Raw genomic sequence first — 14,069 nt, 5'->3', positions numbered from 1 at the left:
AACAAACATTTTTTAGCCCAAGTGTCACCAGGAATGACAAATGTCCAACACTATTTCCTGGCAGCGTCTTGTTATTTCTTACCTTGTCCAATCAAAAATAAAGTGAAAGCTTAAATTTCGAGAGAAATCCACCCAGCTTTGCCAGCTATTCATGGAAATTTTCATTCATCAATTAGCTTTTTGCCTTGTTGCTATATTTTCTGTCATTGGGCTATCGCATTAATCAGTAATAGAAAGGCTGCACTGTACTGGATGGTACACTGAAGTTGTATTCAGTGTACCATCCAGCACAACTACAAAACTTTTTAGACCAAATATTGCTTTATCAAAAGTCAATTACTTAGCCATCATAAATTCAATTATAGAATGATCAGTGGAATACATAGACTACACATCAGTCGGGTGCTTTATCCAAAAACCATAAATTTTGTACATGACACCAAACTATAGTGTCAGTCGTCTTTAAAAGTTCAATCTGCCTCTTCTTAACAAAGGGAACATACTGTACTTACTATCGTCTCTAGTCATGATGCCATGTATAATTCCTGTGGATTACTGGATCAAGTTGCAATGTAAAACCAATGCAGGTCAGGGTTTATAGAATGTGACTGGTTGAGTTGCTTTTGATTTTGTTGTGATTTTGAGTTACTTTTGATTTTGTTGTGATTTTGAGTTGCTTTTGATTTTTTGGGGGTGTGATTTAGCTGAGGAGGTCCAGCGGTCATCTATGTAGTTGCCACTTGTTGTGTCTACGTGCCAAAGCCATCTTGAGCAAACCACTGACTGCAAATTGCTCAGTCAGCTGTTCCACTGGTGTGTGATTGTCTGAATGCTTATCTGATGACCAGTGATGTGCAGGTGGATCCTGGCACAATAGAGTCTGCCATCGTATGTGTGAAGGATTGGATGCTGTTCTTTGGATGGTCAGACAAAGAATAATTGAAATCGCATTCTATTTCTTATGGCGTTTTTTGTAGGGTTTTTCTTGTGAAATAGATTTTGGGTTCAGTGACATCTGAATTAATGCATTTTATAAACATGAAAATACTTTTTTTTTAAATTTCTGTGTTGTGCTTTTCACTAACGTCAAGGAAGCTAAATATGATTTCAAAGTGGAGGATGAACCTTTGATTTTGTTTGTAGCACTTATATTGCACATTAGCCCACTAAAAGTTGAAAGTTTGAGAGAACTGCTGCCACAAGTAAACATATTTAAAAAGTTTATCTAATTAGCTAGATTGCTGTCAAGCTGCCCCCCCCCACACACACACACAGACTGCTTACTAACCCCTTCAGCCTGACTGAGATATATGTCTTTTTATTGGATGCCTGTTGGGATCATTTTAAACAAGCACTTCTTATCTGCCTCCTGTCTCCCATCCTTCATCTCTCCATCTCCTTCACCTTTATGCTCCTTTTTTTATTTGTCTGCTCCCCTAAGAGCTGAGAGCAGATTGAATGTTTATTTTTCGACATTTTTTGATGTCGAACCTCTCCATCATTTCTTTTGTGTCCTTTCTCCTATATGTTTTTTCATGTCAATGCATAAGGGTTTATGTGTTAAACTCCTACAAACACAGCATGTATGATTTGGCCTCCTCTAACTGAGCTCATTTCATGGGAGGTGACACACGAGGCTGTGTATTTGAGGGGATTTGTAGCAATGTTAAACAGATATTGTGACTGAATGCACTCTGAAGGCTCATCAATTAACTGTGAAACAGCAGCACTGATATTTTTAATAGTCTTTTCCTCTTGCTGACTGGATTAAACACAATTTTATTGTCATATTATTTTTGTCTTCAGTTGGTAAGAGTACAATTGGTTTTCATTTTGGGGTCACATGACTCATTGGTCTGATCCTGATATCATTGACATTCATTTAACATGAAACCTGGATCTTCACTTTTTTTCTGTTGCAAGTCTGTTTTAAGATTTATGCCATTGCAGGATAAGAAGAAGAAGAAGAAGAAGGAAGACCACTTTATTATCCCCAATGAGGAAATTATCTTTACAATCATCTTACACATGTGAATATGTGTTAGACAAAGCATACAATGTTGTGTACAGCCCCCTGAAACAAACACAGCACACTAGTGGCCTGTAGGCATGCAATTAGTAGAACTACAAACAGTACAGGGGAGCAGCCAATAGAGCAGCAGGCTGAGAGTTTCCACAACGACAACCCCCACATCTTGGAACACAGCCGGCACCAACACTGTTCCATTTCCACCACTCAAGGAAGTTGGATGTAGTTGCTGCACAACTGGATTGCTGAGATTGGATGGGAATTGGGGCTTGCTGGCTTTGTGAAGGATGAACGGAGACTACGCAGGTGTGTTCTTCACACTGAACAGCAGCAGTTCTCATAGACCTTGCGAAGTGCGTTCTTGATTTGTGGGCTGATACAGTGATCTTCTCAAACAACTCAGGATGGGTGCCAGCAACTGTCTTTCCCATTGGTCCGTCTCACAGCACAAGGTCCCCCACTGTGCGGATTTTCTGCGGAGCCAGCTGACCCTCCTTTTGAGTTACAAGGAGGTGGATCTCTCTTGGCCTGACCAGGTGGGACATCTGGAAAGAACTCCTGCAATTTTCCAGCCAACACATGTCTGTGGATGTCTGCAATGCTGTCTAGGCCATGGCAAACCAGCTGGTGGGACTTGAAAGTGCCTCTTTAGGTGCTGACACAGATCTTCAGATGGTAACGCTTTTGACAAAGACTTTCATACCTCCTACACCATGGACTTTCATGCCTCCTACATCACGCTTGGACCACAAGCGTAATGTCTTCACTTCTGAGATTGAGCTGACTGGCTGCCTCATGAGTGATGTAATTGGTGTCAGAAGCTAGGTCGATCAGGGTCCCAACCTTTTGTCCAGCATTAACTGTAACCTCCAAAAGCATCATGATGACAGGCCACTTCACTAGGTCGCTCTCTGCCAGAAGACTTTAGTGACTCTTTGCAACACCGGGGATGCTCGCTGCTGAGTTGTAGAATGAGTCCCAGCATTGCTGGGCCAATTCAGCTGAGAGCTTTCTAAAGAATTCTTCCTGGCCCTCGGTGTAATTCCTCTTGTTGCCTCCTCCGACTGCTGCCTTTGCTCCTCCTCTGGGCCGCGCTGCCTCTGGATGCCTCAGCACTGGGAAACAGATAATAGTTGTGGTCTGTGGCTCTTTTGTCCTCACACTCAGGATTTTTGCACAGGAATGAAGTTTTGCAGTGAATATCATCATCGTGAACCTCCAGACATTTCCAGCAGGCTCCCAATTTTCCTACTGCATCGTTCTACACTGTGAGCTTAAGCACAACATTTCTAAGTGCTCACCAGCTCCTTCTCCTTCTTTGAAACAAGGTTTAATTCTGCAGTCTCTTCTTCCCACGTCCAGACAATGCAACCGTTCTTTCCCACAGCTACCTCCTCACTGTCCTCTGTGTGAGTCTGTCCAGCTCCACGAATTGTCCGATCACCTCCACCTGTTGCACTTAGTCTCCAGCCTTCCAGCTGGGAGACACACCTAGACCTGATACACAAAGGCACAGGGAGCGCAGCCTGCAGCTCAGCACAAGAGACTGAACCAATCCAGTAAATTTGCAGGAAGTGAAAACAAAACAATCAGCCAAAGATAATAAAATGCTCATTAGCCAGTGGAATTGCAGTAATGGGTGCTTAGTCTCTCTTCAGACTGTCAAAGTCATTTGACCTGTTGTACATATAAAATGTTGATTGTTGTAGCTTTTAGAGTAACTGTTGACACACTGGACACCTTGAATTGAAAGTTAATGCCCCCAAGTAAGCCTCCACACAGAGATTGATTGGATTGACTGGGTTTGTAGCTACAATCAGCCATCAGCTTTTAGTCAGTGGTTTTCTTTTAAATCAATTAAAAATTATAGGCGCATCACCAGGCTATATGAGATAATGAGTCATGATGGTGATTGGCACTCCAGACCCCCTTTCTGAATATGATTGTCGTTTAGATCCAGGTGTTGTTGAATTTAGTGACGTCATACATGTGGTGTAATGGAAACAGAATTATTGAATATGGTATATAAAGGCCTGGTTCGGGTAAGGGTTTATGTTGGCATCTCAGACTCAAAACTGTCCTTATTTCACATACGTAACACAGACTTACACTGGTATGCATGGGTTAATGTGTTTTCTCCTCACTGTCTTCTCATCGTGTAAAATGAAAGAATGATGTAGAAATTAATTAATCTTCATTCTGAATGTATGTCAATGATGCCCTAGAGTTTTGACATGTTTGCTCTCACTAATTCAAAATATTAAAGACATTCAGGATTATCTATACATAACCTTCAACACCCAAAGGGTTCCCCCCTAATAGATTCATACCACATGCAGGAAGATGAGCCGGCAGAGAGCTGAGCACCTGACTGGAAAAAAAACAAAACTTTATTGATTCCCATGGGAAAATTACTGTTTTTTTAAAATTCAAATATATTACCACACATATACAGGCTGGAGGAAACACCCACCCATACACTTTAGCTGCCAGTTCACAGTCCATACTTTTGGTCTGGAGCCGGCCACCTCTGGTCCCTAAGCCAAGAGCTAGTGGACTGAGGTACTGCCGCTCCTGGAATGATTAGAATGGATCTTGGTTGTATATTTTGCTGGCATGAGTAGTGTTGATTTTGATTCTGTCAGACGTGCTGGTTGCACATGTCAAAGCCCTCTGCAGGAAACTCTATTATCTGCTGCATTTGCTTCTCTAACAGGGCAATAAAATGTCATCCATCGCAGTCAGAGGTAAAATGCAACATTTCACATCTGTGGTATGTGTTAGTATGTCTGAGCGTGTGTACCAACATAAATTCATGTTTTATGCTTTAAGTGCTTGTGGTTTGTGCCTCTGTTGATGGAATCTGTGGTTTACAAAGCAACATCTGAGTGGACAATGATTTAGGGATGGTTAAACTTGCATTCCAGATGTCATACACATTTAAGAGAGCGTGAAAATGTATTTATTCGAGTCTTGTAATTAAATGATGGAAAGAGTATGTGATCCTTCTTCCTTCTGTCAACCTCAACATCTGCTCACATCTATTTTACACCAGTTAAACTTCAGAGAGCGAGTGTAACATGCCAGAAGGCTTCTGCTCCAGACAAAACAGACCATTTTGTGGAAATGGAAAACTACTTATTTTCTGATAAACGCATGCTCGTGTCTGCCACAAAGAAACAAAATGAGAAAACTGTGTTATGACATTAAAGGTCTTTGAATTGTATGTATGTCTTTACGGAAACATTTTCTATTCAAGTGAATTTTCTGATAAGAGAGACACATTCATCTTTCTGTTCCAGCTAGATGGGATAAAAGGTGACCTTTTCAAAACAAGCTAATGCTAAAATGGCATGTTGGACTATTGATATCCTTTATTGTGCTTCCTCTAAGGGCTTGTCTATGTCATATTGCCTCACACTCGTCACCAGAATTTAAGGTCCAAACCATTGGAATAGTTTGCTGTGACTCTGGGTTTTGAAGTCTCTTACCACATGACTCACTCATCATACAGCCCAGCAGAATAATTGTTCTGGGAATTGTCCTCACTCTCACTTTACAAGATGAGGATTTGTGACTGCTTGACTTGGCTGAGTCGGCTGTGGCCTGGTGGCAAAGTGTGAAAGCTGTCAGACTGGACTATGAGTCAGACGTGGCGTCATGAGGTACTACAGAAAGATGAATGTGTCCCTGGCCCTGGGAATGTGTTTGTGGTGAGGAGCCAGGATGAATGTGATTTTTTATGTCCCAAATGTGAGCAATGCAGTTTGATTGCAATGCAGTTTGATTGTGAAGGTAGAATGAAGTCATTATGGGAACTAAATGACCTTTGAACCTACAGTATTTCAATGAATTCTTTAATGTGACGATTCCATTGGTCAAGGGCATATTTACATCACTGAGTTATTTTCTACAGCTTTATCTTAATTTCATTGTTTCACTTCTGTTAGTTTACACTGATATGGCACTGACTCATTAAATGTCTCAACAGAACTACTAGATCAGTGGTAAAGCACATGTTTCACATGTGTGCTGTCCCAGGTTCAATCCCTGGCATCTGCAGCCCTACAGGGGCACGAACCAATGTCACAAACCAGCTCCAAGCCCGGATAAATGTTGCGACAGGAAGGCTATCCAGTGTAAAAAACATTGCCAAAGAAATTCGAGTGTCCATCTGTAATGGACAAATGATTACATACTGTGGTAACGAGACAAGCTGAAAGGAAGTTTAGCAGGTTTCACATAAGAGGCCAACAGTCCAATTGCAATGCATCTCAGTGGTTTAATACAAAGCAACCAGTACAGTGTTTTCCTTGAGCTTGACACAATACTTTGAGGGAGAAGTTGTCATTCTGTGCAGAATTTTAAATTGAAGATCAAAGTCTCTTCATAGCTTGAAACTCCTGATGTTGACAGTTTAACATAACATGTTTTCTACAGGTTTTCTCTGTGTATGAAGTTAATTCCTTGTTGGCACCCTCCTCAGGGACCTCTGCAGCAGCACAGGGACATTACTGCTGTTGCACTTGTTTGTCTAGTACCTCCTCACCTGTGTGCTCTCCCCGTCTCTCTCGCTCTGTATCCTGTTCCTCCAGAGAGGTGAAGCATCATGGGGAAACACAACAGCAAGCTGGCACCAGAGGTCCTTGATGACCTTACCAAGAACACTGAATTCAACGAAGCAGAGCTCAAACAGTGGTACAAAGGCTTCCTCAAAGACTGTCCTTCTGGCATCCTCAACCTGGAGGAGTTCCAGCAGCTCTATGTTAAGGTGAGGGACGAGATGCTTCATATGGAATCATGCTATGCATCATACTATAAATCATGCAGATATAAAGGCTTTGTTCTTTACTAGTGGGTTTTTCAGTTATTCATTGCACTTCTTTCACTCAACATTACCTTTTAGATTTTTTAAATATCCAAATTGAAAATATTACCTCTTACATGCCTCATGATGTTTGGTTGTTACAGCTTATTTTTAGGCTGCTGACTATTGATCTTATTGTTGGTATCTAGAGAAGATGCAGTGACTTGGTTTTTACTACTACTACTCTGTTAGTGCCTGAAAATCTCATTCTGGAGCCTTGAGTTAGGATAGCATCAGAGAGAGGCTGCCTTGTTTTCTATGGATGCATGAGAGTTAAAGATATTTTTAGATCCGTTTTGCATATCCCTATAGTCCTCTCCTCCCCCATCTAATTCCAAAGTGCATTGAAAACAACTGGGGTTGTGTACTACAAGTAATAATCTCTCACCAGGGCTGTCACCATCACAAAATTTTACCTGACAATTAGTTGCTGTTGTTTGCTTTGGCACTAAATGGTCCATGATGTTCTTGTTAACAGATGCTCATTGTTATGCTGAGGCATAAAGAGATACACAGTCACCAAAACTAATTTAATTTTCAACTCATAGCAGAATAAGCACAATGTGCTAAAATAGCGAAAAACATTTTTCAACTTGCATATGAATAATTATATATATATATATATAAATATATAATACTATGGTAACCATGCAAAAAAGTTGCAGTTTGAGCAAATTATCCTGATAATTATAACAAGTATTTGTTACAATGAATGAGAACCTACAGCGAATTAGAACTATTGTGTTATAGTTGAAAAGATTTAACATGAAACAAAAATAACATTCTTTTGTACTGTTTTTGTTTGAATTTTCCATTCAAGATTTCAACACTTTGTAATTAGGGTTAGATATCAGCAAAATAAATCAAGAAAAAGTAAACTCACAAGAGACATTTCATGAAAAGGAAAAAAAAAATGTAGATGTAGCAGAGGTTTAGAAATCCTTAAAGGGAAAGACTCCAATAACGCTGGCTCCAATTATATTAATAATCAATTGGGTCAAACAACAAAATGATGCACAATGCTTCTGATGCACCATTTCTGTCACCCTCTTTTTCCAATTTTTTTGCTCTGCAGTTTTTCCCATATGGTGATGCCTCCAAGTTCGCCCAACATGCATTTCGGACTTTTGACAAGAACGGAGATGGGACCATCGACTTCAGGGAGTTCATCTGTGCCCTGTCCATCACTTCCAGGGGCAGCTTTGAGCAGAAACTCAACTGGGCCTTCAATATGTACGATTTAGATGGGGATGGGAAGATCACACGCATGGAGATGCTTGAGATCATTGAGGTATGTGTTTGCCAGGAGTGTATGGTCATTGTTGGGTTTAAATAACTTCCCATTAATTAAACTTCCCATGATATATTTTAGGACAAAATCAATTCACAATCTTCTTCTCTTTGCAGGCCATCTACAAGATGGTGGGAACTGTGATCATGATGCGCATGAATGAGGATGGGCTGACCCCACAACAGCGTGTCGACAAGATCTTCTCCAAGATGGACAAGGACCACAATGACGAGATCACCCTGGAAGAGTTTAAAGAGGCTGCAAAGTCTGACCCTTCTATCGTCCTACTGCTACAGTGTGACATGCAAAAGTAAAGAGAAGGATGGGTGGACAGGCAGAGGGAGGAGAGTAATTAGTGAATAGCTGAACTGAAACCAGGAGGATGATGGAAAAGAGGAGCTGGGATAGAAAGGGAGGGATGCATTTAAAGGAGAAGGAAGGTCTGCAGGGGGAGCTTTTATATGGCAGTTATTACTTGGATTGAGTTATGTTTGGAACTCTGTTGGGCGCCTCTCATATTGTCATTCTTTTTTTCCAAACCACTCACTGTACAGTCAAGTCCTCCTGGACTTCTCCTGCAGTCTAACCACATAAATTTATAATTGAATTTACTAATCTGATGATCCATGAAAATAGAAACTCCTGCAGTTCTTTTGAAACTAAGAAATATTATGTTGATTTGTACCTGATTCTGCTCTGAATAATACAGAATGTTACACAGAACTCAGAACAGTACAGTCCAGTTTAACAGCTTCATTAACTGCTTCTCAATTCTTGACAATTTTTTAAAATATGTGCACTTTGTTCTCTTTAAATGTTTTACAGTAATGAGTAGATTGAACAATCTACTCTGATATTCTTGGTAAGCTATACTGTTAGTTTAGCTTTACATATACTAAACCTAAGGAGACAGGTGCCCTTACTCTGTTCAGAAGTAAAGTTGTGGTTATATCGGGATTTTTAGGGTGTATTCTAGGTTGCCCAACAGCCAGGCAAGGATATCATTCTATGCCTCATCTGACTAATCTTTGGACAGTTAGGCTAGCTGTGTCCCACTGCATTTAGTCCTAATGGTAATGTTTCCCTCATATATAACATAACTGAAAAGGGTTGATCTCTATCTTCTCATCCAGTGCATTCAATACTGCAAATGTATGCTACCCTTATGTTAATTCTGGAGCTGAAAATACTCATATGAAAATAAAACCAGTAAAAACAGGAAGTAATTTCACATGTTAAAGATTGCAGTTCCTTGAATGGCCACTTGGACATGAGTCAGTCGTCATACAGTACAGTAGATCCCCATATTAAAATGCCAAATTTAAAAGTAATTGTCTTCACAGTTAATGTCCCTGTTAATGAAACTGGACTAATTTAACTCAAATTTTAGTTTAAAGTTAAGTGTGGTTTGAGCTGGTGACTAGAGACTAGTCTTCCTCACTTTCTCCCATTCTCTATCCCTATAGTGGGTGGCCATTGTAATGTAGTTTGAACAAAGGAATGGCACTAAGCCAAGAAAGGGCCTCTTGTATCGTCCACATAGTTCATTTACAGTGACAAGAGACAAGAAAATGCTCTGCTGATGGAGAGAGGATCTCACACATGAGCAATACCATTAGCTTGTGGTATCATGTCTGCATGTGTATGAGGAATCTACAGCAACATACACCTCATAACTCAGATCAGAGACTCAGAGACATTGGTCTCATCTCCATTAAGGAATTTTAGATTTACAGTGCTGCATTCACGTACCTTAATACAAAGCAGGCGGGCCATGAATGTCTCAGACTGCCCATGTGGAGAAGCATACTGATGTGCTTCTCCGGCTGTCCTTAAGCTTTTCCACACATACTAGCAAAATTAGCATCTTACTAAAATAATTACAATAGTTTTATTAAAAGAACATCTAATTAGTTCAGAAAATCCTTGTTCTCCCCACTGGCATAATGCAATTCTCTCTCCAGCATGAATCCATTGTGATTATTTGAGATTTACTTGAATGTCAGCTGCAGATTTACTAGCATGAGGCAATAAGAAATGTGACAACGCCTGACATTTAACATCACTAATAGGATATAATTACTATTACAAGATGAGACAGAAACTAAAAACAGGCATAGTTTTTTTTCTAAATGATTCTGCAATGCAGTGTGATGACTCAAAATCTTTTTAAACTAAATATTGTGGCTTCAAAGCCCTTCAAACAATCTTGTAAATTTCTGAAGTTATTTAGTTTCCATGGTTTAAATAGCTGTAATGATCAAATTTGGAAAAATAAATAATGTTTAACATTCAGAAGCTTTTCTTAATTGCTTTATCAGGAATGTATTACTTTTTATTCTGACTCCAATGTGACATCGGCTTCTTCCCACCCACTTCAAACCCATCAGAAGAGTATACTTGAAGCAGCAGATGAAAATCTGAACCTGAAGTCATTTGGCAAATAAATAAATAAATTCATGAACAAGATACTTTGAATGCCTTTCTGACATCGTCAATGTAAAATGTAAAATCATTTTGATTTTTTTAACACTAATTTCCAAAGAAATTCATTTGCTTCAATAGAACTAATTAACACTTGGCATTTAACACTACTGAACCGTTTTACTTTTCGTGTTTAAGTCCTACAAAATGTAATTTAAGGGAAACTTAAAACAATATATTACAAAGTTACATTATTTTGCTATTATAGTTAGTACAAATGCTTTAGGTGCACTTAAACTGTGTGTCAACAGCAAGAAATAAAAATATGAAGCATTGTTTCTCTGAGACCAGCAATGTGGGCAAAGACAACGTAGTGAGGGAATTGTGGAGCAGGGTCGATCATGACAGTAATTACACAATGTATGACAGAAAACGTTTTTCTGAAAGGCCAAACCTGCCTCCACAATTCATTGTTGTTTCACATGAAAAGCTGAAATAGCCATTTATCCTCTTCTTCTACTGTCCAGCTTATCCCCCTTTTGTCTTCTTCCCCCTAAATGTCAAAGAGGATGCTCTTTGATAATAGGAGGGAGAGGAACTTTGCTGAACTCATCTCAGATCTAAAATCAATTTTAAAAAGAGCAAAAGGTTGAAGAGGAAGCCTGGATGGCTTGTGATGGCCTGTGTGTGCTCACTTGCTCGTGAACATGAGTGACAACTGAGTGCTACAAAGAGTAATGCTAGCTGTATCATACTGAAAGGAATCAGGAATCGGTATAGCTTGGATTTTCAAAGTCATGGTCAATGCATTAGTTATAAAAAGAAATCAGCAAAAATACAAGGTTGATGACAGGTTTTTATATTACTGGTAAATATGTTTTGTTAAAATCTAATTTTATCTCATTTACTGAAAGACATAACTTCTTTGTTATTTACGTATAAAATAAACAACACCATTTATGTAGCTTGATATTTATTGTAAATGAGACTATATACAAAATATAGAATAAAACTTATTTGGCTTCAGAATGAAAACAATGAAGCACATCTCACAAACATTAATCTATTAATGTGACTATGAGATATTGGAGACTTGAGGCTACAACCAGTATGGGCTAAAAAATAATAAAAAATGCAATTTTTTATCCAAATTTTCTTAAGAAGAAGCAATCGATGTATTGTAAGGAAAAACTGTTTGATAGCAAAGGCAGCAAAATCTCTTATCTGATTCCTTGTCTGAAATAAAATTGCCAGTTACCTTCATTGGAAACCCCTCACTCCAGTCTTGTGAGTCATGCATTATGAATTCTGTCTCATTGGTATATACCGCTGCATTTGTGCATGGATCATTAAAATAAATAAAGAATCTGACATTGACATTGACAGCAAACACATTTGACTTCTCTCCCATCAGCAAGTTAGATTCATTTTCTCCTTGTCACCCAGCCAATGAGCATGCTCCCTCCCAAGAAGCAGAACCAGCCTCTTTCATAAATGATGATGAAACTACTGTACTTGTAAATATTGGTACGACTGTAATTGTACGTTTGAATATAAGAACGATAATATGTAAATGTTCCTCTTGGTTAGACCTGATTTCACATGATGACACAGCTTTTGTTTGCGTGTGTGTGTGTGTGTGTGTGTGTGTGTGTGTGTGTGTGTGTAATAGAAAATATGTGTTGTATTTCAGACTACTTTTACAAGTCTTCACGTGTTTTTGTTTGTGTATCATTTGTGGAACAAGAGTCCAGTTTAAGTTTGTAAAAATTGAGTGTAAACCCTCACACTGACGCACTAGAGTATTAACCTCACCTACATTTTCCTTTTGTGGTCCGCTGATATACAGTATGTTCTGTCTTCAGTATGGGATGTGTCGTTTTGTTTACTGTTGTCCACTGTTGGAGTTCTACAAATCATATTCAAGTCTAAACTGCTGGCAGGAGAAGCCTGAGGCGTGAGCAGACAGGGTCATCTTTAAAAGAAAACCTCTATTGTGTCACAGTGTCCCCTAGTGGATGGAGATAGAATGTTCATAGAAATTCAAGTACTTTGCAGCTTTTTCTTATATAAGAATATGCCTTGTGAACAAAAGTGGCTATTCATGTGTGATGCAATCCGACTTTGCACCTAAAAAAAACAGATAAGACACCAGAAGAAAGTCTCACATGTTATTTGCAGCTTACAAATTATTTAGTTGCATCTTCTTATGATTAACTACATCATTGTCACAGGCTTAATTCCTACTTTACATTGAGCGGTCTGCCGCAAAACAGTTAATTAAAACAGATTGGCTCACAAAGTGGCTTCACGCTGTGTTCCTATCTGTGCCCCTCTTGTTATTAGATGCTGTCCATTCTCATTAGCTCCAAATTACAGTGAGAAAGTCACTTTGACTCTTCCCTAGGACGCAGGATGCAGATGTTTCCCGTTTCAATTGATTCCTCTTTGGAAGTTATCCAGCAGTATCCCATTTTAATTCAACATCCACTCTGTAGATTTTATGTGCCAAAGATTTGACTGTCATGTGACAAAGCTGAAATATAGTTGCTGTGGTCAGGTGAAGTTTAAAATGAAGTGATAATGTTGTATTCACATGCTCATCTGCAGTCAGTGCTCAGAAAACTGTAGGAAAAACATGACATGAAGCGTAAATATTGATATGATATTCGATATTTATTTTTTGACCGGGAATCATCAGTGCTCAATGGTGCAATATAATTCTATTCTACAACATTTCTCTATGATGTTCTTGTAAATGTCAGTTTGTCCCGTTCGATGATTTTTCTTTTTTTTTGCATATTGTCAGGCTCCTAGATCAAAGACAATGTAATTATTTTTGTTACATAGAATAAAACACATGAATGTCTACGGTGACTGTTGCTGGTTTCTTGCCATGTGTTTCCTCCACACATTTTAACACTCTACCACAAACACAGCAGTGAGCCAAAAGTATGAGTCACTGTCTAGCAATGATGTCACACTGCTACAGTGATGTCACCTGACATGCTGTTCTCATGGGGAACAGGCTGAGGCCGAAAGGTGGGGAGACATGAGCCCACACCTTTATCACTAGACATTTAGACAAAAACACACACAGGTTAGTCAGTCAGAATAAAATTTAATTAATATGAACAAAATTGCTTGTTACATCTGCAAACTCATTTATGTAACTGGACATCCATTGAGAAATTCTTAAACAATTTAAATATTCAAAAAGATAAAGCTTTGAGTTTATGACTCATTGTGGACATGTAGTCCCTTGAGAGGCACAGACTGATTGCTTGATTGCTTTGTCAAAGGACAACACTGCATAAATTAAATATCAAACCACAGAAACACAAAATACTCTTCATAATAGCATCACTGTTATTTGATAAAAACATGAAAAAATCCAGCTCACTGGTGTAATGTCCACTGAGTTAATCTAAATTTGGAGCTGTCTGTGTCTTGGTTTG

At 39.0% G+C, this 14,069-nt stretch overlaps 1 protein-coding gene across 2 annotated transcripts in view; it reads left to right on the top strand.

Moving 5' to 3' along the window:
- Positions 1 to 13,480, top strand: part of LOC137607818 (hippocalcin-like protein 4) — an 18,797-nt gene extending 5,317 nt beyond the window's left edge. The window contains exons 2-4 of one of the 2 annotated variants that reach the window (XM_068333819.1): positions 6,625 to 6,800; positions 7,972 to 8,187; positions 8,304 to 13,480. In XM_068333819.1, coding sequence (XP_068189920.1) covers positions 6,639 to 6,800; positions 7,972 to 8,187; positions 8,304 to 8,501 — 576 coding nt within the window. In that variant the 5' untranslated portion in view covers positions 6,625 to 6,638 and the 3' untranslated portion in view covers positions 8,502 to 13,480. Of the gene's footprint in view, positions 1 to 6,417; positions 6,801 to 7,971; positions 8,188 to 8,303 lie in introns of those variants that run through there. The other variant, XM_068333820.1, reaches the window with a different exon arrangement.
- The last annotated feature ends 589 nt before the right edge of the window (positions 13,481 to 14,069 follow it).

The sequence above is a fragment of the Antennarius striatus genome, chromosome 14 (assembly GCF_040054535.1).
Source record: "Antennarius striatus isolate MH-2024 chromosome 14, ASM4005453v1, whole genome shotgun sequence".
NCBI classification, from domain to species: domain Eukaryota; kingdom Metazoa; phylum Chordata; class Actinopteri; order Lophiiformes; family Antennariidae; genus Antennarius; species Antennarius striatus.
Note: the sequence above shows the minus strand (reverse complement) of the source record. Positions and strands in the feature narration are given on the sequence as shown.